General features: G+C 44.4%; 1 protein-coding gene across 2 annotated transcripts in view; it reads left to right on the top strand.

The window, feature by feature from the left end:
• LOC115096994 (arf-GAP with SH3 domain, ANK repeat and PH domain-containing protein 1-like) overlaps positions 1-24030 on the top strand; it is a 248059-nt gene that overhangs the window by 94214 nt on the left and 129815 nt on the right. For both annotated transcript variants that reach the window (XM_029612363.1, XM_029612364.1), the window contains 4 exons: positions 4730-4779; positions 4899-5028; positions 15130-15215; positions 23369-23444. In XM_029612363.1, coding sequence (XP_029468223.1) covers positions 4730-4779; positions 4899-5028; positions 15130-15215; positions 23369-23444 — 342 coding nt within the window. The remainder of the gene's footprint in view (positions 1-4729; positions 4780-4898; positions 5029-15129; positions 15216-23368; positions 23445-24030) is intronic.

The following is a 24030-nucleotide window of genomic DNA, read 5'->3' as shown; positions in this document are numbered from 1 at the left end:
CACGACTGCTGAGTATGTAGCGTAGCTGATGCAGTGATGGCGCCCCTTCTGTGTGAGAGATGAGGCTCTGTTGCCTGTGGCCCTAGCCTTGCTGCTCTGTGATGGAAGGTTTGCAAGATTGTAAGCCCTGACAACAATTTAGCAGTTGAGAGTTGTATGTGTTAAGGGAAAGACATGGGGGCTAGTAACTGTGAATGTCCATCCCTTGATGGAAGGATGCAGAATACAGATTGCGAAGAAGGGGAAAATATTTTTTTTTTCATATGCACACATGCTGGCCTTGTATACCAATACCTCATCTTGTCTTGCAACTTTCTAAGGCATTGATGGTTACTTTTGTAACTGTAATAAGCATTTTAAGTGTATGTAAGTGCTGGTGTTTTTCCCATTGATTGTTATTGTGCTGGAGTGAATTATTTTTTCAATGAGTATGCACATGAGGCAGTGTGGGGCTAGAAGTGTTATTTGATGCTGACATCACAGTCTGAGCATGATCAGTACAGTCTCTCCTACTTTTCCAATAGGGGAATGATGCCAACAGAGCAACTTTGCATGTTTATAAAGGAATAATGAGGCTCACCATTCATAGGGAAATGAGGCAGCTAATGCATTCTATAACTGGAAGTAGGGCAGACCCGAAATAGAAACGTGATGGTCTTTCCAATGTTTTATTAAATGTCCCTTTGTGGCCTATTCACCTCCATTTGGCCTCCCGCATAGCCCCTGCTCTGTGTTTGAATGCTAAGCATTTTTATTCGCTGACCTGCCCGAACATCTGTTTTTCTCTGGGTGCTTTTTCCTAGCAAAATGGGTGAATCAAGCTTTTTGTCTGCCTCTATATTTAGCTGTATATCATGTTTAAACGGGGGGGGGGGGGGGGGGGAGGAACTGTGCTGCTGGGATAGAGGATGGTAGAAGTAGAGGAGGAAATGGAATTTTCTGCTGTCTATCGCATTCTGATTGTGAGTCTCCTTGTTCTGTTACATTCCTCAAGTAGTGGTGGTGTGCTCAGGCCTTATTAGTTTGGGGTTAATAGAAAATTGACAGCTAAAATTATTGCTTAGAATTATTACTGTGTAAAAAAAAAAGGAAGACTTGCAACTGAGTCCTTACTTGTTACAGGAGACCGGAAATATATTAGCATTTTCTGGAGCAGGGTTTTCAACCTTTTCTTTTGTGTTAAGGAGCACTCGGAAGGGAGTGAGGGTCTTTTGCAGAACCTCTGTGGGAAGTTCCCTCAGATCTGCCGGCAGGAGTTCCCCCCACAGAATGAAGCACCTCTTTACCTATAAAGCCCTCCAACCTTAACTGCCTTTCCTTGGTGCCCCCTGCAGCCTCAGTGCCTCCTTCCAGCCTCAGTCATCCTCCCCGTAGTGCCTCCCCCAGCCTTCATCATCCCCCCTCAGAGCTTGCACTAGACTCAATTGTCCTCTCTCAATGACTTCCCAACTCTCAATCAACCCCCATTCATCTGCCACCCAGCCTGTTCCCACCCCCATCAGGGCAGTCTCCCCCAGAGGTTGTCATTCCTTCCTTTCACCTTTTCCCAGTGCGCGCCACCGCAGGGGCGTTCGGCCCCACTCTTAACTTTTCATTCCAGGTGGGAGGAAAAATGAAAGGATCTTTTGGCCCCGTGCCTAAATTCTGCTTCGGCTTAGTAGAATTATGTGGAGTAGAGGATCTCTCGGCTCCACTCTTAACTTTAATTGCGAGTGGGTGGGAGGGGGACCAGAGAGCTTCTTGGCCCCACCTTAACTTTTCATTTCAGCGGAGGGATGAGGATGTAGCCAGCCAAGTTTAAGTGCCAAGTTTTAGCCAGCTAGATTGAGCAGAAAATTGACTTAACTTAGCTGGCCAAAATGTGGTTGGATAAATTAAGTGCTGTACTCTTTTTTTTTTTTTTTGAAAATTGACTCCTTTCACTTAACATGACAAAAAGAAGAAAACGAGGAAGGAGGAGGCTAAGGAACCGCTTATCATTTTTCAGTTCCTTTTTCAGGTGATAGCTCCCTTTTGATGTTGGCATATTGAGACTCTCAGTAAAATAGAATGATTTCTGATAGAAAATTCTTATAAAATTCAGTGGAATACCATCAGGACCACATGATTTCCATGAAGGTATGCAGTATTTAGAACCTTTTTAAGAAATAATGGATTAATAAGAGAGTGCTGTCAAAGTGAAATCCAACAAAGGCAACTCTCACCTGCCACCTAGAAAGGTTTATTTTGGGATGGCAAAGCACTACATTTTGAGATATAGTGACATAAAACTTGTATAAAAGTAGAAAGATGTATCTCTGATCAAAAATAAAATGACTTTCTATAGATTATTGTTATTATTTGTATAGATTATTCAGTTTTATATACTGCCTCCTCAAAACGTTATAATCAAAGCAAGTTACAATTACCAAAACACAAATACAATCAGTATAATAACACAAAACATAATCTAAAAAATACAATAAATAAAACAGAAATTCAGTAATATTAAACAATGAAAACCAAATGATATAACAAATGGCTTAAATTCATACTAAACATTAAACTAACACAGTGAGAAAAAAATAAGGCATCCTGCAGTGTTTACTGCATACTAAATTGGAGAAGACCATCTCAAATATATTAGCCTTAATCCTCTTTCTTTAGGCCAGATGGTTATCTATATAGTGAAAATCATCAGGCAGATGATTCCATAGTTGAAGCCCTGTATAAGAAAAGGCTTTCCTCCTGGTGCCCTCTAGCTGAATACCCTTCAGAGAGAGTAATATAAGAAGATCATCATCAGAGGACCTCAAAGTCCTGCTATGTGTATAAGTAATAATCATATCCTTCAATAAATAGTGCTGGTGACATAGTATGATGAGCTCCAAAAACTACAGTTAGAGCTTTGAACTGGGTATGATATAATATAGAAAGCCAGTGAAGAATGGTGAATAGCCTATTACCTCTTACATAATTCATTTATCAACTTAGCTGCATGAAAGAATGTCATTTTATGAGCTTAAGAATCTGATATCATTTTTAGAGATCCATATGCAAAGCCTCTTCAGCTAGATAAGTTAGCCGGATAAATTTATCCTGCTGACTTAGCCTGATTATTCACTGGCACGGCCACGCCACTGAATATACCCAGATAACTTTTGATTTAGTCAGATAAGTTTATCTAGCTAGCTTTAGACCTGCTCAGTAGCAGTTCTAACTGATCCAGCTAACTTAGCTGGATAATTCTCAATATTGCTACTTATCCAGCTAAGTCTGTTGGATAAGTAGCCACTCCCACTTATACCTCTGTCTTGCCTACCACTTAGCCAGCTAACTGCTTACGCAGATAAGTAGGCATGCAGTTAAGTGGCAGCTGCTAAATGTCAGATTTTCAAATGCCACCACTTAGCTGGATAATTCTGAGCTTATCCGGTTAAGTGGCGCTGAATATCTAACTTTTCATATATTTACCCAGTAGTTTAAACACATAAGAAATACCATATGGGTTTATCAGTGGTCCATTCACAGCATCCTGTCTCTAGCAGTGGCTAATCAGGGTCGCTTGGAAGAAGTACCCACCAGATTGTAATGGGGAGATCCATTCCTGTTGTTGTTACCCAGTTCCTGGCAGAAAGAGGTTGTATTATTCAAGTCTACCTGACTAATAGTTGTTGTTTGACCTGCCCTTCAGAAATTTGTGCTAATCTTTTTGAAACACAGTTATACTAATGATTTTGACTATATCCTTTAGCAACAAATTCTGCAGTTTACTTATCCACTGACTGAATACTTTCTTAAATTTGTTTTAAACCTGCAACTTGCTAGTTTCATGGATGGTTCCCTAGTCCCAGTACTGTTTTCCCTTTGACTATCACTTTGCACTTTTACACACCGAGAACAATTTTCAGAAACATTTTGATGGGTAAGAATGGAGTTACCCAGCTAGACAGCAAAATAAATACACTTTTACATTTCCTCTTATTTCAGCATAGCATTAAGAACTTAATCTGGTTCTGAAACATCACAAGTGTCTTAGTCATTCTTCCTACAAATCTTATCAGTATTCTTATTCCTTTACAGAATTCTTCTCAGCAGCATATCTCAGCAAAATCCTTAGAAATTTCCACAAAGTAATTATGGTCCATAGGTTCCCCTGAGTGCCACTGGGCACAACCTAAGAGCCTAGTGCTCTGGCTTCCATGGACCTCCTGGCAAGGTAAACCAGCAGACCCTCCAGGAATATCCGCTGTGCTGATCTCTCCAACCCTAAGTCAAGTCAAATATCCCACTCTCCCATCTCAGCACTTTGAACCCAGGGCAGCTCCCCTAGAGGTCCTTTCTAACATTTTTACCTAAAGAGGCAGTTAAAAACCCTGCCACACTCCTCTGTAATAGTAAAAATCACAACCTAACCAAAAGTAGAGGTTAAGTGACAACACTGGATTACAGTAAAATGGAGAAATCATTAGTGGCATAGGACCATATTCAGGGCCTGGGCCATAAAGATATCACTATACGTATATATATATATATATGTTGTTTGTTAACTTTTATTTCCATGTATTAGAAGACAGAAAATTTAAAAGAGAGATTTTTTTCATGTTTTGTCTCTGCTCTGTTTCTGAGCAGTCCTCAAGCCGTCATAAACATTTGCCTGTGTCTAATGATAGGCATCTTGTATGAACTTTGGCACATTTGGTGTAACTTCTAACTAAGAGTTTTATTTTTGTCTTGTGCTTTTTCATAGGATCTAAGAAAGCCGTTTGAGAAATCGTGGAAAGACTATGAAAATAAATTGTAAGTTTTATTATAATGTTGATTTTTTTTGCCGTTTTTCAGCACTCACTTTCAGACTAAATTTATACCAAGAATGTAGAAACAGAAGCTTGATGGATATTTTCTTACCTTTATTTGAGCACAAAAATTGAGAAGGAGAAGCGTGAACTTGCCAAACAGTACGGCATGGTGAGGACCGAGGTGATGGGGGGAGAGATAGCAGAGGAAATGGAGAAGGAACGCAGGATGTTCCAGTTACAGATGTGCGAGGTAAGAGGTACAGGTGTGTTCTTCATTAAAATGCTTTGCAGAAGATAGTAACATAAAAGTACCATCAAAGCCTTTCAAAATTGACAAGAGTTTGAGCAGTTAAAGTTAATCACCAAAGCTTACCAGGCAGCTAAATTTAGTTGGCTAAATTCTGGACAGGCCCAGGTGAAAGGTTAAGTCTGGGGAAGAAAGACAACTAGTGCCAAATTTCAGCTTTAGCTTCCTAACTTGACTGACAAATCTAGGTACTGCAATAACAGGTCTAAATCTAGCCAACTTTATAAAAAAAAAAGTCCAGCACCCTAATTGTCCCTCCTCATCCCCTCCCTTTTTTTTTTTTTTTTTACAAAGAAAGAACTTGCCTGTGCCCTGCCCCTCAACTCCTGATCCCCTTTTGAGGTATTAAAAAAAAAAAAAGGCCCTGACCCATGGTGACACCCCAATCCCCTGTTCAGGTTCTGAAAAACAAATACCTTTCCTCAGCAGCACGCCAGTCCTCTCTTCAGCTTAAAGAAAAACCTGGTGGGGCCGCCCCCCATTTCCGTTCCCGTCCCTACCTCCCTCACTCCTTCCCCCACTGAAAGGCAGGAAGCAGACAGACATTTACCTCCTCCCTGCTTTGTGTTATTCTGTCCACAGGCCCCGGTGTGGAAATAGGGAAGTTTGTGTCCCACTCCTACCTCAGCAGGGGGTAGGAGCGGGACATTTAGGGGGGAGGGGTTCTGCGGGGCCCTGTGTTGTGGAGTGAAGGGCAGAAGGGAGAGAGAGGAGAAAATGGGGAGCCATTTGGAGTTTTTCATTAAGCTGAAAAGGGGATCTGGAGGAGAAATGCTGGGCATGGCTTTACTTTTCCTGTATCTGTTAGTTTTCAGCACTGTCCAGCTAGGTTTGCTGAATCTAGCCAGTTACATTTCACAGCTAAGTCTAAACTGATTTTAAGAGAGAAGCTTGAAGGATGAAAACAACAATCTTTTCAGCCTTTTCCTCCTCCTTTTATGGCTTCTGAGTTCAGTTGGACTCAGCCATTATCAAGCTGCATTACTATGAGCCTTCATTCACAACTCTCCATGGTTTTTCCCCCATTCAAAAAAAAATGTTATTGGATTCAACATCAACATGTTATCTCATATATTCATACAGTGTTTCTTGTAACATTTGCTTCTCTATTTATTAAAAAAAAAAAAAAGTATATTCCCCTATATCCATACTGTGGATTACAGCAAATACATGCATAATGATAATACAATACAAAACAGACTTAACATAAATTCAAAAAAATTAAAACCAATATCAAAAGAAACTCATGGAGTAGGATCCAGTGCAAAGAGAACATAAGAACATAAAAACATGCCATACTGGGTCAGACCAAGGGTCCATCAAGCCCAGCATCCTGTTCCCAACAGTGGCCAATCCAGGCCATAGGAACCTGGCAAGTACCCAAAAATTAAGTCTATTCCCTGTTACCATTGCTAGTAATAGCGGTGTTTATTATCTAAGTCAACTTAATTAATAGCAGGTAATGGACTTCTCCTCCAAGAACTCATCCAATCCTTTTTTAAACACAACTATACTAACTGCACTAACCACATCTTCTGGCAACAAATTCCAGAGTTTAATTGTGCGTTGAGTGAAAAAGAACTTTCTCCGATTAGTTTTAAATGTGCCACATGCTAACTTCATGGAGTGCCCCCTAGTCTTTCTATTATCCGAAAGAGCTCATCAGTTAAGACTAAATACCTAAGAAAACAATCTCTTCAGCCTTCTTCCGACCAACTAATAGTCTGCCTCTTTCCCAAGCTCTTGTGCAAGAGATCGGCTCTTCCTGTGGGTCACTTGAAGCCTGAGCACATGGAAGGAAGGAAACATCAATGGGGCCTTCCCAGCAGAGCGTGAGGGGCACAGAGCTGTGGAAGGCAGCAAGGTCTCTATTAAATACCCTGAGCCATGGTACACACACCGGGAACCAGTACAAGTCTCTTAAGGCAAGGAGCACTGCTCATGAAATGTAATACCAGGGAGCAGCCTAGCCTAGCAGCCGCATTCTGCATTGATTGCAGCACCTGCAGCAATACTTTGGGAAGGCCTAGGGAAATGCCGCTGCATTAATCAGTAGCGCTAAGGACCATGGCGTGTACAACTGTATGAAAATCAGCTTTCCTCCAAATACACTTCAACCGCTCGACTAGACCTAACTTATAGAAAGCTGAGGCTGCAGCAGTTCTAATCTGACTCTTAAAAGATAAATTAGATTCTAGGAGCACTTTAAGATCTCTTACTGTTGCGGAGAGGGGAAATTAAAAAAAATAAAATAAAATCTACCAATTTTCCATTTCAGAATAGTAATATCCCTGGGGGATTAGAGGATAATACACCAGGAATATCTACATTTTTGGAAGATTCTTTAGATTTGATTAACAAAAGGGCAACATTGTTTGTTTCTTTTGTTTTAGAAAAGGATAAAGAGCTCATTCTTAGTAAATTCTTTAAAAATAAGGATGTGATATTCTGCAGGCAGAAGGTATATGCATTTCCCGATGTACCCAAGCCTACTCGGGCAAGGAGAAAGAAATTTCTTGCCTTGAAAACAAAAATTATAGAAATAGGAGCTTCCTTCTATTTGAAATATCCGAGTAAATGTTTTATTAATTTTTCAAGGGAAAAAGTATGTGTTTATGGAACCTTCACACCTCGAGGTATTTTTGAAGGATAAAAGTGAAGAAAATTTGAATGTAATTTTACCAGCAGGAGAATAGGTCAATAAGTAAATGATAGGCAGCAATCTCTTTGATTTAATATTGTTATATTTGTATTGTATCCGGTTCCCACCATTATTTGTATTTAGTGAGATGGGTGTGTTTAATGGTTGGAATAGAGTATTATTCCTTATATGTTTTATTAAACTGTCTACTAAATTTTCTTGGTTATGCACAGAAATGTGAAAATTGTAATTCATATGTGAAAATGCTTAATAAAGATTAAATTATAAAAAAAAAAAAAATAAATAAAAAATCTACCAGCTCCTACTGCACCAAGTCCCTTGATGGAGAGGAAAATCTTAACTAAGAAGCTCAGTTTTCTGAGGATTTAACGCTGGCATGTTAGACTCCATATATCTGCAAAGTCATGCAGGGGAGGAGGCCCCATCTAAATCACAAGGAAAATAACATAGAGTGTTGTCAACATAAATTTGGACCTTAAAAAATGTCAGAAGTTTATACAAAGGTAGCATGAAGATGTCAAAAAGGGCAGCTGGCAGTGAAAAAGCCTGGGAGAACTCCAGACTCTAATGGCTTCCAATCTGAATGAGAGCCCCCAGACTCACCCACTGTATCCTGCCAGTTAGAAAGGAGATGAACCAAGAAAGTAGCACATCTGAGAGCCTGATTGAGCATAAATCTCATCAGGATCTTATGACAGATGCTATCAAAGGTGGCAGATAAATCTAAACAGACCAGAAGCAAAGTATGGCCCTTATCTAAATCATATCTGATGGAATTCAGTAACCACACCAGCAAAATTTCAGTGAAATGACCTTTATGGAATCCACACTGGAAAATATCAAGAGCCTTGTGCTCTTCCAAAACTTCTTCCAGTTCTGTACTTAATACATCATTTATTTAACAGTCCCCATCTCCTCCTTGTGCTTTTTCAAAAAACTAATTACCATTTCCTCAATACTATAAGAGACAGATAATGTTATACCACAGTCAGGAGAATTGCTAATAATTTATATCATGTTATAGTCTAGATAGACCTATTTTTGCATCATTCACCTAACGCCACCCAGCCATAAGAGAAAAGTGGTTCAGTGCTGGATCAGACCAATGGTCAATCAAGCCTAGCATCTTGCGTCTGAAAGTGGCCAATCCTGGGAAATACCTGGGCGATCGTAACAGTAGACCCCTTCCCTTTTGCTCACTTCGAGAAGTAAGAGGTGGCAATCCCTGTGTCTACTTAGGTAAAAACTGTTAATATCCTGGGCCTCCAGAAATTCATTTAAACCATTTTTAAACGCAGTTATGCTATTAATTGTGGCCATAATCTTTGCAAACAAATTCCACAGCTTAATTGTGCATTTCCATCAAAGAGACGGTTCTTGGCCAGGAACCACAAACCGTGGCTCTCTTCAGAGCTCAGCTAACACATACACTAGATCTGGTGGTCATAAGTAGTATTCAGAAAAGTGGCAAACAGTCAAGTTATCTGCTAAAGTTAGCCGGACATCGTTTCCCAGATATTCAGCAGGATGAGTCGCCTGCTGAATACACTCCTTAAAATTATTCAAGTATATATATATATATATATATATCCAGATAACTTTAAACCTAGCCAGCTTTGTTTGAATATCACCAGTGAGGTTAAAAGTTATCTGGATATGAGCAGCTGGATAATTTGTACCATAACCGGCTATATTCAGAATAAGTGGTGGAAATTTTTTTTTTTTTTAATCCTTGCCTTTTCTCCTGTTCCATCACCCTGCTAATGGTCCGAAACTGCTGTCGGCTATTGTGCCTTATGCAACCCCAGCCCCCCAAAAACATGTAAAAAAGTTGCAGGCCTATCAGCTCGAGGAAGCTCCCTACCCCCTCACCCCTCCCCCCTCAAAATTGAAGAAATGTGTGTGGTCTTTGCACTCCATCTCATGCCCACCCTCCCCCGCCCACACCCCTGAAGCAAACTCTTCCTACCTTCCCATAAGACCCAGGGTCTCTGGTAGCACTGTACAGTCAGGCTTGGAGGGTTCATGTTAGGGTTGTCAGGGGGAGGGGAGGTTGCACATGCTTGAATTTGGGGGGGGGGGGGGGTATTAGAAGCCTTCTCAAATCGATAGGCCCGTAATGTTTTTGCATCTTTGGGGGGGTGGGGGGGTAGGATCAGGTACATTACCCAATTCTAGTCTTTTAGCGGAGTGGGAAGTAGGGAATCAGGCCTGCAGGCCCAAAAGGATTTTGTTTCCAGCACGTAATTGGCGATACTTTGAATATGGCTGGTTTAGATAAGTTATCCGCAGAAGTGTATCCGGATAACTTTAGGACTATTCTGAGGCAGGCCTAGAGTTATCCAGATAACTTAGCTGGACAAAACTGAGTATCAGCTAAGTTAACCAGATAACTCTGCTCCATCCAGGACCATCCCGGATTGGCCCTGACTTAGCTGGATAAAAGTTTAGCTGGCTAAATACTTACCAGGTTATGTCAGGGGCAGTCAAAATGGCAAGATTTTCAAATCCTGTTTATCCAGCTAAATTCTGAAGTTAGCCATCCAAACTGAATATCAACTCCCTGGTATTGCTGTCCCTTCCCCACCCTCCACCAGGGGCTGTGATGCTAGCTACACCCACATCATCCCAGCCCCAGCTAGAAGAATCCTGCTCAGGAAACAAACCCAAGTTCGCTGCATGGCAGTGCACACCAGGCCAACCTAATTTTAATCAAAATTGCAATAACGCATTTTCTAACCTTTTTATGACACTGGTTTGATTTATCTTCTGTGTATACTACGCTCTTCTTTCCTTGCTCTTCCCTATTTCAATTCTTTCCTTTGTCTCTTCATGCCTTCTTCTCAAACTTTATTTTCCTGACTTCCTTTCAGTTCTGCATTTTTTTGTTTCTCTTTTCTCTCTCTCTGCTGCATCTTTCTAGCTTCCTCCTTTTCCCCAGCCCAGCCTCTCTCTCCCCAGTTCAGTCTGCCATCTCACTCTGTTTCCTTCCTTCAGTTCTATTCCCTCAGCCTGCTTCCTTCCTTCCTTCAGTTCTATTCCCTCAGCCTGCTTTCTTCCTTCAGTTCTATTCCCTCAGCCTGCTTCCTTTCTTCAGTTCTATTCCCTCAGTTCTATTCCCTCAGCCTGCTTCCTTTCTTCAGTTCTATTCCCTCAGCCTGCTTCCTTCCTTCAGTTCTATTCCCTCAGCCTGCTTTCTTCCTTCAGTTCTATTCCCTCAGTTCTATTCCCTCAGCCTGCTTCCTTCCTTCAGTTCTATTCCCTCAGCCTGCTTTCTTCCTTCAGTTCTATTCCCTCAGCCTGCTTCCTTTCTTCAGTTCTATTACCTCAGTTCTATTCCCTCAGCCTGCTTCCTTTCTTCAGTTCTATTCCCTCAGCCTGCTTCCTTTCTTCAGTTCTATTACCTCAGTTCTATTCCCTCAGCCTGCTTCCTTTCTTCAGTTCTATTCCCTCAGTTCTATTCCCTCAGCCTGCTTTCTTCTTCAGTTCTATTCCCTCAGCCTGCTTCCTTTCTTCAGTTATATTCCCTCAGCCTGCTTTCTTCCTTCAGTTCTATTCCCTCAGCCTGCTTCCTTTCTTCAGTTCTATTCCCTCAGCCTGCTTTTTTCCTTCAGTTCTGTTCCCTCAGCCTGCTTTCTTCTTCAGTTCTATTCCCTCGGCCTGCTTTTTTCCTTCAGTTCTATTCCCTCAGCCTGCTTTTTTCCTTCAGTTCTATTCCCTCAGCCTGCTTCCTTTCTTACCCTCTTATCCTTCTCTTGCAACTTCCTTCCCTCTTCTCTCTCACACTAATGCCACTTCTTTTCCTTTCCTTAGTCTCACAGGTACAGCTTTTTCCTCTCTCTTCTCTTCTCTCCCTAAGCGTTTTCTTTATTTTTCCTTCACAAACTTCCCCTCACCTCTAATTACCTCTCCTCATCTCTCTTCTCATCCTCCTCATCCTTTACCCCTCTTTCTCCTCCCCCACTCCACCTCCCACCAGACTGCAGCCACTATTCTTATCTCACTATAGATGGTGGCATAATGGAAATGGCTCCACTGGTCGCAGCTGTTTCTTATGCTCCTTCCACTACTCTGTGGCGCAGGATACAACCAATCCTGCTCCTCCTCCTCCTGAGCGGGGGCTCATCCACTTCTTAGTGTCTGCTCCCCGGGAATGGAATGTCCCTGACTCAAGAAACTCAGAGTTTTCTGCATGGAATTGAGCTTCATGGTTTCGTTATTTGTTGCCATCAAATGCTGTACTTCCTAATAATACAGTTCAAGAATGCCATAATCCCTAACATCAAGCTGAGAATGCTTTAGATTTCCAGCTTCATGATGTACAGCCACAAGCAGCTATGAGATATAGACACAGGAGAGACCAATCAACAGTACTGTAATATTTATTATAACTCTGGTATATAACAAAGCACTAAATTAGACACAGGAGAGACCAATCAACAGTACTTTAATATTTATTATAACTCTGGTATATAACAAAGCACTAAATTAGACACAGGAGAGACCAATCAACGGTGCTTTAATATTTATTATAACCCTGGTATATAACAAAGCACTAAATTAGACACAGAAGAGACCAATCAGCGGTGCTATAATATTTATTATAACCCTGGTATATAACAAAGCAGTAAATTAGATACAGGACACAGTACCTCATAGTGGTACTATAATATTTATTATAACCCTGGTATATAACAAAGCAGTAAATTAGACACAGGAGAGACCAATCAGCGGTGCTATAATATTTATTATAACCCTGGTATATAACAAAGCACTAAATTAGACACAGGAGAGACCAATCAGTGGTATGATAATATTTATTATAACCCTGGTATATAACAAAGCACTAAATTAGAACCTATGATAAACCAGCTCCACACAGAAAAATGTTTCTATGGCTAGCTACCTAAATCAACAGGAGTTATCTCTCACCCAAGCTGATCTGTTGCCTGCTTTGGCCAGATATGATTAAGAAGCAGGATGTCGGTGTCCAGTCAATAGTTGGTTGCTCTTGGTGTTGCTGATGGTGCTGCATACTTTAATGCTGCTGTACTGTGTGTTTTCCACACACATTATTACAGCCCTTTATTTCATGACAGGGCTGTATCCCAGGCTAGAGTTTTTTCTTACCTTTTCAATTAGCAGTAGAAATGATTTTATTCATACTTGGCCAACCTGTTTCAGTAGCTGGTTCTCTCCTTCAGGAAACAAGGGAGAGATGTCTCTCTGGGCATATGTAGAGAGTATCTTTCTTGCTCGAGATGCTGTCCTTGAGTTACTCAATATAGCTTGTTAGCATGTTGTAGGAAGTATCTTTTTGAAGGTGGTTATTAAATCTCCAAGTTCCATGCCAAATGTCTTTGAAGCTGCTGGGCATAATGCCTTCCTTCTGTGGGAAGGTATAACTGTGTTCATGATGTCACCCAGAAGTCTTTTCTGTATATTGGCTCAAAGCAAGGAATGGACTGACAACTCTTAACCTAACCTAACTTAGCTTTACTGACTAGGCCTCAAGCTAATGCTCATGTCCCAATAGTACTGCGTGGGGATCATGCTCCTGGCCCGTAAGCTGTGTTCTCTCCTTAGAACCAGAGTCTCATGGACTTCATATTCACTGCCCATAAACTAAGTGCCATGTGAACCCTCCCCAGTACTACAACCCCATGGGCTTTGCACTCACTGCCAGTAACCTGACATTTATAGACTCATAAATTCTACAGTTTCTTTGAGCATATCGTGAAAGGTGTAACTGCCTTACATAAAGGGGATAATTTTATAACCACATCAAAAAAAGTGCGTAAGCTGCACCAGTTTTCAAAGTGGATTTATGCATAGAAGTTTGCTTTGAAAATTATCTAACCAGATTTATCTGCCTAATTATTCCGACCATTATATGCATGGGAAATTTTCAGGAAAATTTAAATTTATACTTCTGACAATGCAAAATTACACTAGTAAGTTCAAACCCTTCCGCAACTCGAACCCAGGAAGATCTCGGCTCAGTCTGGGTAAATGTATGTGCGACCAGGCAGTACGTATATCACTTTACCCACATATCAGGCACGCAATTTTGTAAAATACCATTTTTACCCTTGCAAATGCCTTTGAAGGTTGCCCTCTAAATGCTGCAAACTGTCCCAGAGCTGATGATTCCATTGTTTGGCACCCACACTATTGTAATGACTGTTTTTGTTTGAAATAAATGGAAAACTGTAGAACGAATAGATGTGTTATCCTCCTGTGTGCATATGTATGTGGGAGTGGCATCCGTTGACTCAGTAATAGTTCATCGGCTATGGAGAACCTCTGTTCCATCTACCAGCTCTGTCCAATCTACTTTCTTCCATCAGATTCATGCTGGTCGTGCTTTAACATGCACACTAGTGGTTTAGTGCACATTAAAGCTCATTAGTGCACTCTCTCACCGGCCAGCTTGTCCTGATCATGAAAAAATACTGACACCAAAGAGCACCAGAACTTCTAAACTATGACATTTGAATAACCAACCTCTTTCAGGCCAAACTATCGGGCCGATACAGTAAATTCCGCGGGAGAGCCGGCGCTCCAAGATGAGCGCCCACTCTCCCAAAGCGCACCCAGGCCACTCTCCTGGCAGCTGTCAGCGGGTTTGACAGCCAGCGCTCAATTTTTCCGGCGTCAGTTCTCAAGCCCGCTGACAGCCACGGGTTCGGAAAACAGATGCCGGCATAATTGAGCGTCCGTCTTCCGACCCGCGGGCACATTTTAAATTTTTTTTTTTAAAATTTTTAATTTTTTTGTAATTTTTGGGGCCTCCGACTTAATATCACTATGATATTAAGTCAGAGGGTGTACAGAAAAGCATTTTTTTCTGCTTTTCTGTACACTTTCCCGGTGCCAGCAGAAATTAAAATGTGCGGCTTGGCTGCACATTTTACTTTCTGTATCGCGCGGGAATAACTAATAGGGCCATCAACATGCATTTACATATTGCGGGCGCTATTAGTTTCGGGGAGGGGGGGTTTAGCCGCGCTATTAGTCCTTATTGTATAAGGGGTAAAAATAGCACGGCCAAACGTGGGCTAACTGTACTGTTCGTACTGTATCGGCCTGTGTGTGCTGGTTTCTGAGTTGAAGAGCATCACAGACACACCTGCAGGACAGACACAATCACCCCATTAGGCGTTCCTTTTAACTTGGTCAATGAACAAGTTGAAAACTAGCAATTTGTCATCATAGAGCAGTTTGTTTCTGTACGGTATCAGGTACTAGGGGATGGTGAGACATGTTTACTGTTAAATTCTGGTAATATTTGGTAACTTTAAAGGAGGGATGACAATATGGTAATCTCTGCAAATCTCCTGTCCTGAGTTGTTTTCTTACCTGCCATTGTTTCTTTTCAGTATTTTATCAAAGTGAATGAGATTAAAACTAAGAAGGGAGTGGACCTGCTTCAAAACCTCATCAAACATTACCATTCTCAGTGCAAGTAAGGCCCTTAGATTAACCTTATTCTCTTCTCACATCAAACAAAGTCTCATGCAGTCCAAGTCTTCCTGATGTTCTGGTGGCTTCTGGGCTTCCAGGGGATCCTTGTTGTTCTTTTGTAGAAGGGAGGCAGAGGGGAGCAGTTTAGCCAGGAAGGCCCTTGTTGCTGTGATGGAGGAGAAGGGAGGAGTTAACAGGTTTGAAAAGCTCTTATTGAGAACATAAGATGTGCCATGCTGGATTTTATTTATTTATTTATTTATTTATTTATTTATTTATTGTTTTTGTTATACCGAGTTTCATGATAGGCATCACATCAACCCGGTTTACAAATAACAAGGAGTGTAAAGCATAACGTAACGTAAAAAGCAATATTTTCAATAAGAACCTTCACAACAAAAGCCTGTTGAGCCCAACATCCTGTCTCTGACAGTGACCAATCTGGAAGCACCTAGCAGATCCCAAACAATAGATCCAGTTTCTTGTTCCTTACTCCCAGGGATAAGTGGTGGCTCTCCCTGAGTCACCGGGCTAATAACTGTTTATGGAATTTTCTTCTAGGAACCTGTCCAAAACCCTTTAGAACTCAGCTACACTAGATGCTTTGACCACATCCTCCATCAACAAATTCCACAGCTTAACTGCGTGTTGCATAAAATAAAATGCTTTCTCCTAGAACAAGCAGGATGGTAGCCCTCACATGTGGGTGACATCATCCAATGGAGCCCGGCACGGAAAACTTTTGTCAATGTTTCTAGAAGCTTTGACCAGCACACTTTGCACACCCAGCATGCCGCTCTCTGCACATCCACACGAGGTCCCCTTTAGTTTCTTCTTTTCCGCGGTGCAGTTGCCTCGCGGTTCATGGAGCTCTGTTTTTTTTCTCTACTCTTCTCAACAAGTTCGGGTTTTTTTCTTGACTTCCTCATCGGGTCCCCCTTTGCGGTCAATGCCTCCTCGGTTGGTAGGTTTTTTCTTGCCTTTTCTCTAATTTGCTGTCAATCCCTGATGCCTTGCCACATGATGACCACCAGTCATCGACTGCATGCCGGGGGTTTTTCATGGTGTCGACCAGTTTTCGTTGGTGTCCCCAGTGCCTGTGGACCATGTCTATCACGGATCCGCTGAGGTCTGTATCCTCTGCCTGGGGGCCTCACACGATGTCCAATAAGTTGGAAAAACTTTTCGGGGTGTCCAAGTCTGCTCCATCTACCCCTGTTTCAGATACCTCGACTGCAAGAGGTCGCAAAGAGCCTCTCGACATGCTCCCTCTCGCTATTCCTCTCGCTGATCCTTCAAAGGATCACTGGGATGGTGAGGGAGCCGTGATGATCTCACCACTCTCCCAGACTACAGGATCCTCTGCTTCCTCGACACCAGGGAAAGACCTGTCCGAGCACCGAGGGAGATCACGCAAGTATTGCTACTGGTTGCTGTTGACACACAGCTCCAGTTTCAGTGTGGTGCTGGTGACTGCTGGGCCACCACCGAAGAGACACCGGCCATTGAAGGCCCCATCCTCCGATGTCCCCGGTAGTCCAAAGTGTTCCCCACCAATATCGGTGCCGAGCACTGTGCCTCCTTGGGGACCCGAAGATGAGCCGGTGATGCCTCGTCCCCCTCCCTCAGTCCTGGCTATACCTGACTTTCAGAAGGAGTTAGACCGCAGGGTGCGGTCCACGGTGCTCAAGGTGCTTCAGAGCATCAAGCTGCCGCCGCCACTGGCCCCCATACTGGTGCCCGAGCCCCCACTGTCAGTTTTAGCACCCTTGCTAGAGCGTCTGGCCATCCTATTGGGCACCCTACTGATACAACCGGTGCCCAAGGGATCCTGGATTCCTCCATGGCCACCAATGCCCTCCACCGGAGCGATCCTGATCCTCGGGTCCTTTGAGGAGGAAGAGATGGTCAATGCTATGGTTCTGAGACCACGATTTCCTGAGCCTCTGCTGGGGCCATCCGGTCTTGCGTCCGGTCCCCTCGATGCGAGGGGAACCATCGATTCCCGCGGTTCCTGTGCAGCTTCCGAGGCTATCAGAGCCTAGGGTGGATACCCCTTGCAGGCCTAGTCCATGGCACATGGGCCCTAGTAAGGAGGAAGGGCCCTACGACCCGTGGGAAGATGATTCTACGGAGTTGTCCTCTGAATATTTGGACGACCCCCTCTCAGAGCCTTCCCCGCCGGAAGAATGGTATTGATCGCCCACTGAGCATCTTTCCTTTGCGGGGTTTGTAAGGGCCATGGTGGAAGCCATCTCCTTTCAGTTATTCACGGAGGAGGATTAAGGTGTCAAAATGCTCGAAGTACTCCAGTTTGTCGACGCTCCTAAGGAGATCGTGGTGGTTCCCATCCATGACATCTTCAAGGATCTCCTCCTCCGCATATAGGAGCACCCCATTTCTCTCTCCCCTGTAAACAGAAAGGCTGATGCCACCTATTTGGTGCAGCAGGCCGAGGGGTTTGAGAAGCGGCACCTCCCCCATCAGTTGGTGGTCGAGGAGTCTGCCTTGAAGAAGGCCCGATGCTCCTGCACCCATGCCTCTGCCCCCTTGGGGCGAGAGCACAGAGAACTTGATGCCTTGGGCAGTAAGGTCTTCCAAGGTGCTGTGCTGGTGGCCCGCATCGCCGCTTATCAGCTCTACCAGACCTGGTACAACCGCAGCCTCTGGAAGCAGGTCCAGGACTTTGCAGAGGGCCTGCCTCAACAGCAGCAGGAGGCCCTCTCAGCCATTGTGCTACTGGGTCTAGACGCTGGCAAGTATGAGATATGATCTACCTAAGATGTCTTTGAAATGGCGGCCCACACAGCCGTGGTGGACATCGGCACCTGGAGGATAGCGTGGCTTAGAGCCTCTGACCTCCGTCCAGAGGTCCAGGAAAGGCTGAAAACACAGGTGAAAACCTCTTTGGGGGACAAAGTCTGGACACGGTAGCACAGCTGAAGGATCATCACAACACCCTTCAACAGCTGTCCGCTAGCGCTTCCGAAGGCCCGTCCTCAGCCAGGAAATTCTCCAGGATGGGATCCTGGAAGCCCTTTTACCGGCAGAGGAAATATCCTCTGGACTCCCGGGCTCATATGCCACACACCGGCTCCACGGGCCGCCCTTGCCAGCAGCAAGCACCTAGACCCCAGCCGGCACCTCAGCAAGCCCCGGCCACAGGCTTTTGACTGGCAGTGCGGGAGCGGAAGTCAGTTGACCGTACCCCTGAAGCCGGATCCCCAAATAGGAGGCAGGCTTCTCGGCTTCGCCCATCGCTGGGAAGAGATCACTTCGGACCGATGAGTCCTTTCTATCATCCGTCAGGGGTACCATCTCAACTTCAGCCACCTCCCAGGGACCTCTCCCCCATGTCCATCGTGGGGTTCGTCCATCCAGTAGGTTGTACTTCAAACAGAGCTCTGTGCCGTTCTCACAGCAGGCACAGTAGAGCCAGTCCCTCAATCCCAACAGGGCCGAGGATTCTTTTTGAGGTATTTCCTTATTCCAAAACGTAAGGGTGGCTTGCGCCCCATCCTCAGCCTCTGGGCATTGAACAAGTTTCTCGCAAGAGAAAAGTTCAAGATGGTGTCTCTGGGCACACTGATTCCCCTCCTCAGAGGAAGCAACTGGCTTTGCTCCCTCAACCTCAAGGAAGCATACACTCACATAGCCATTCTCCCCAGCCACAGAAAGTATCTCCGCTTCGTGGTGGGGAAGGCTCATTACCAATAAAGGATGCTGCCCTTCAGGTTGGCTTCCACCTCCCTCATTTTCACCAAATGCCTGGCAGTGGTGGCAGCCTGTCTCAGACGTCGATCAGTATATGTTTTTCTGTACCTCGACAACTGGTTGATCAAGAGCGACTCCCGAGCAGGGGCCCTGAGTGATCTAGCCTGAACAGTCGGCGAGTATCTGCCCGCCTCCTGCTCTGTCTGCTAGGCCACTTGGCAGCTTCTGTCCATGTGACCCCTCTCGCCCGCCTGTGCATGCGGAGGGCTCACTGGACCTTGCTGTCCCAGTGGCGACAGGCCTCCCAGGACTTCAAGACTCCCGTCACAATCACGGACCCTCTGCGAGCGTCTCTGTTCTGGTGGGAGGACCTCTCCAACTTGACGAGGGGGGTTCCCTTCCAAGTTGCTCACCACCGATGCTTCTCCTCAGGGCTGGGGAGCCCATGTGGACAGCATCCACACACAGGGTCTTTGGACCCCCAGTGAAGCCCGCTGTCAAATAAACTTTCTGGAGCTTCAGGAAATCTGTTACGCCTTGTGGGCGTTCAGAGACCGGTTGTCGCACAAGGATGTCCTGATCTGGACGGACATCCAGGTAATGATGTGGTATATCAACAAGTAGGGCGGCACAGCTAGTTCCTCCTCTGCCATGAGGCGGTGCAGTTGTGGAGCTGGGCTCTTTCACAGAGGATGTCTCTGTGAGCAACATACCTACTGGGTCATCTCAATGTGCTAGTGGACTGCTTAAGCCTCTCCTTCCAGCTATATGAGTGGTCCCTCAATCTGGTGGTAGCGGCCAAACTACTTCGCCGGTGGGGTATGCTGGATATGGACCTCTTCGCCTCCCCACACAATCAGAAGGTGAGCAGGTTCTGCTCCCTAGTGTCGGGGGCAGACATCCAGCCTACGATGCCTTCTCCCTGCACTGGGGGAGGGGCCTGCTATATGCGTAACCCCCTCTACCGCTCCTCTTCAGGACACTGCTGAAGCTTCAGCAAGACAGAGGGACCATGATCCTCATGGCATATTCTTGGCCCTGACAGGTCTGGTTCCTGCTTCTGCAGGACCTATCGATGCGGGCACCAATCCGGCTGGGGACAGCGTCCGACCTCATTTCGCAGGATCAGGGCGCCCTGCGCCATCTGAACCTCTGGGTGTTAGCCCTGACAGCTTGGATGTTGAGCGCGTAGTCCTCCAGCCCTTGGCGCTCTCGGACTGCGTCTCCCAGGTTCTGGTGGCATCTCGAAATCCTTCCACCAGGAAGTCCTACAGCCTGAAGTGGAAAAGATTTTCCATCTGGTGCGCGGGCCATGGTTTGGATCCTTTCTCATGCCGCCTTCCCCAGCTGTTGGACTACCTGTGGCATCTATCCAAGTCTGGGCTTCAGACCAGCTCAGTCAGGGTGCACCTTAGCGCTGTTAGTGTATGCCATCTGGGTGTCACTGGCACACCCATTTTGGTCCAGCCTTTAGTAGGCCATTTCATGTGGGGCCTCCTCCAGCCGAAGCCCCCTTTTCAGCCCCCGCTTGCATCCTGGGACCTTAATGTTGTCCTGGCGTGGCTCATACACCCTCGCTTTGAGCCACTGCAATCATGCGACCTGAAGTTTCTCACCTGGAAAGTTATATTCCTGGTGGCGATCACTTCGGCTCATAGGGTCAGTGAGCTTCAGGCCGCTGTCACGTACCCACCATACATGAGGTTTTTCCATGACCGTGTGGTCTTGCATGCGCTTCCTAAGTTTCTGCCCAAGGTTGTCACTGATTTTCATATCAGTCTATTGTTTTACCCACTTCTTTTCGAGGCCTCACTCCCACTTGGGGGAATGGGCTCTTCATACCTTGGCTTTCTATCTAGATCACACTGCCGGCCACAGACAGACCACTCAGCTCTTTGTGTCCTTTGATTCCAGTAGGCTGGGAGCAGTGGTGGGTAAACAAACCTTGTTGAATTGGCTTGCAGATTGCATTACCTTCTGCTATGCGCATGCAGGCCTTCCGCTAGCTGGCAGAGTAAAGGCTCACTCTGCGCAGGCTATGGCAACATCAATGGCCCATCTACGTGCAGTCCCCATTGTCGAAATTTGCCAGGCTGCAACCTGGAGTTCTCCTCACACGTTTGCGGCTCATTATTGCTTGGATAAAGACGGGCATCAGGCCAGTGCTTTTGGTCAATCCGTCCTGTGCAACCTATTTCAGACCTAAACCCAACTCTTCATGCTTCTCTAGGAACCAGACAGTCCCCTGATGACCTACAGTGCCACAGTTGTGTTGTGCCCGATGGTACTTTGTTCGAATGCTGTCTGTCTCTCCTGCTCTCAGGGACAGTCTGGAGCTTGGTATTCACTCACATATGAGAACTACCATCCTGTTTGTCCTAGGAGAAAGCGCAGTTGCTTACCTGTAACAGGTGTTCTCCTAGAACAGCAGGATGGTAGTCCTCAGGAATCCTATCCGCCTCCCCCTAGAGTTGGGTTCTCCTTCCAGTTTGTTGTTTATTTTTTCACTCTTATTTTTCTTCTATGTTTCAAGACTGAAGGGGGGACCCTGTGTGGCCGCGTGGATAATGGCATGCTGGGCATGCTCAGTGTGCTGGTCAAAGCTTCTAGAAACTTTGCAAGTTTTCCGTGCCGGGCTCCATCGGATGTTGTCACCCACATGTGAGGACTAACTTCCTACTGTGCTAGGAGAACACCTGTTACAGGTAAGCAAATGCTTCTCCAATTTGTTTTATATCTGCTACCTGCTGGTTTCCTGGATTGTCCCCTAGTCTAGTATTGTTTGAGAGGAGTAAATAGTGGCTCCCTATTGACCTGTTCCACCCATTCATGATTTTATAATGAGTATTTGTTCTTTTGGAGCTTGTGGGGAGAGATGGTATGGGCCCAGAGGACCTGGTCTTTGCTAGGGGGTAGGGGGTATAGAGAGCTCTCCACATTGATGGGTCTTCCTGCTCTACGTCCCCTGAGCTCTTATTAATTAGTCACATTTCTCAGGGCTAGTTAGCATGGACTGCAGGGGATAATGCAGAACAAGGAGGTGTTAAAACAGCTGAGTTCAGTTCATTGTGACAATGTTAATGCCACAGTGTTTTTATTGCGTTTATACATCCCACATTAGACCTAGAAGGTAATGCATGTTACTTGCCATTTCTAGTGCAAACTAGTGTACATAATCTGCCCAGTTTTCTTCCTTTAGTAATACCATAGACTAGACCAGAGGTTCCCAAACTTGGAGGACCCCCAACCAGTCAAGTTTTCAGGATATTCACAATGAATATGCATGAGATAAAATTTGCATGCTATGGAGGCAAGGGCTTTTTATATCAAGCCTTCAGTCTGAGGAGATACCCAAGTCTGATTCAGTTGGGAGTTTCCAGGGGTGTGGACCGCCCCGCCAAGTAGACTGGATGGTTGCTACTGAGATATTCTGAAATCAGCCAGTCTTGTGGCTAATCCCGAAGGTCTATTCTCAGACCTCTTATAGTTGCAAGTTCAAGGCCTGCCATTCCTAGCAATGCAAAAAAGTTCTTGTGTGCACTTCATGTGCAACATAATGTACAAATTTGTGTGCAGTTTTCTTTAAACACCATTCTAGTTTCCTTTTCTTGTGCATGCTATGTTTTTTTGTGTGTGCTAATTTCATGACCTGTGTGCAAGTGCACACATGCACAGTTTATAGGGAACATTGCCACACAATCCTACATGCCCCCACCACACCCATATCTACATCCCTTCACACAAACCTCCTTACACACACCTCACACTCATAAATCCCCACTCCCCCATCTATATACCCTCTAAACAAATCCTTCACCTTACATACCCCCTACACACCATATACCCATACGTCAACCCACTTATACACCACATCCATACACCCTACTCACATAAACCCCACACACAATATACCCATGCACCACACCTGTACAACTCCATATATACACCCCTTATACACACACCACTCACCTCATATATATATATATATATACCTGCTCCCCCACACTCCCTTCTACAAAGCTATGTTGAAGAACATTCCAGAAACCATGCCTCTGAATGCTTTTCCTATTTGTTTTACTTTTTAACTGCTATAAGGAATAGTTTCCTTATCATTCCCAATGGACTGGTTTGTTTGCTGTGCCACATTAAATGTTAGCATCACAATGGAATTACAGGAAGGGGGTGTTTTAGCCATCAAGGTTGTGATTGATTGGATAATTTGACTCCCACTATGGTGCTTTATAAACATTTTATTTATTTCTTTTCTTTTATTTCCATTTGATATGCCACCTTTTCCTAGAGAAGGCTAAAGGTAGATTAAAAAGAAAGATGTGAATTGCAGTACATGTGGCTAGGGGTGGAGGGTGGGAATTTAACCTAAAGCTGGGAATTTAATAGTGCAAAAGACATTGATCTGACTGTTACTTCTAATGATTTCAGTTTTTTTCAGGAATGTATAAGTACAACCGAAAAACTCCAGATGTACATAGAAAATCTTACCTCAGAACTCCAGATTGTGAGTAATTCATATTTTGATGTTCAGTGCAGTGCCAATGAGAATGCTCACTCATGACCTGGGGTACCATTGTGATATCCAGCGACTGGGGTACCAATGCAATACCAAAGAATGTACGTTCTTTGAAACAATCCTTACGGGGAACCCTCGTGGGATTTCCCTGGGAGGCCCCATTGTTTGGCTTTGTACACTTCTGGCAGTACAAATTAAAAAGTCTTAAAAGAAAGATTTGTAATAACTAACAAACCGGGATGCAATAACCAGCTTCCTTTGTATTTATTATGTGATCGTGCACGCATAGATAGGTCACCAGCAGTAACCCAAAATGTGAGAGCTCTGCCTGGCGTAGCAACAATTCACACCTTATAAATGATCTTAAGACATTGATAACGAGCAATAGACAAATCAACGGTCAGTATATCATACTCTACATGAATATTAATGACATATCAATATTTATTGAATGCCAAGAACTTATACCTAATTTATGTAACTAATACATATGCATAAGCTTACATTTTTCCTACTTGATAGCTAACGTTTTGGAGTAAACAACTCTAAATATCTTCCTTTATGGTTCTGCTTG

The sequence above is a fragment of the Rhinatrema bivittatum genome, chromosome 8, assembly GCF_901001135.1.
Source record: "Rhinatrema bivittatum chromosome 8, aRhiBiv1.1, whole genome shotgun sequence".
Taxonomy (NCBI): Eukaryota; Metazoa; Chordata; class Amphibia; order Gymnophiona; family Rhinatrematidae; genus Rhinatrema; species Rhinatrema bivittatum.
The sequence above is the reverse complement of the archived record's forward strand: the minus strand, read 5'-3'. Positions and strand labels throughout refer to the sequence as shown.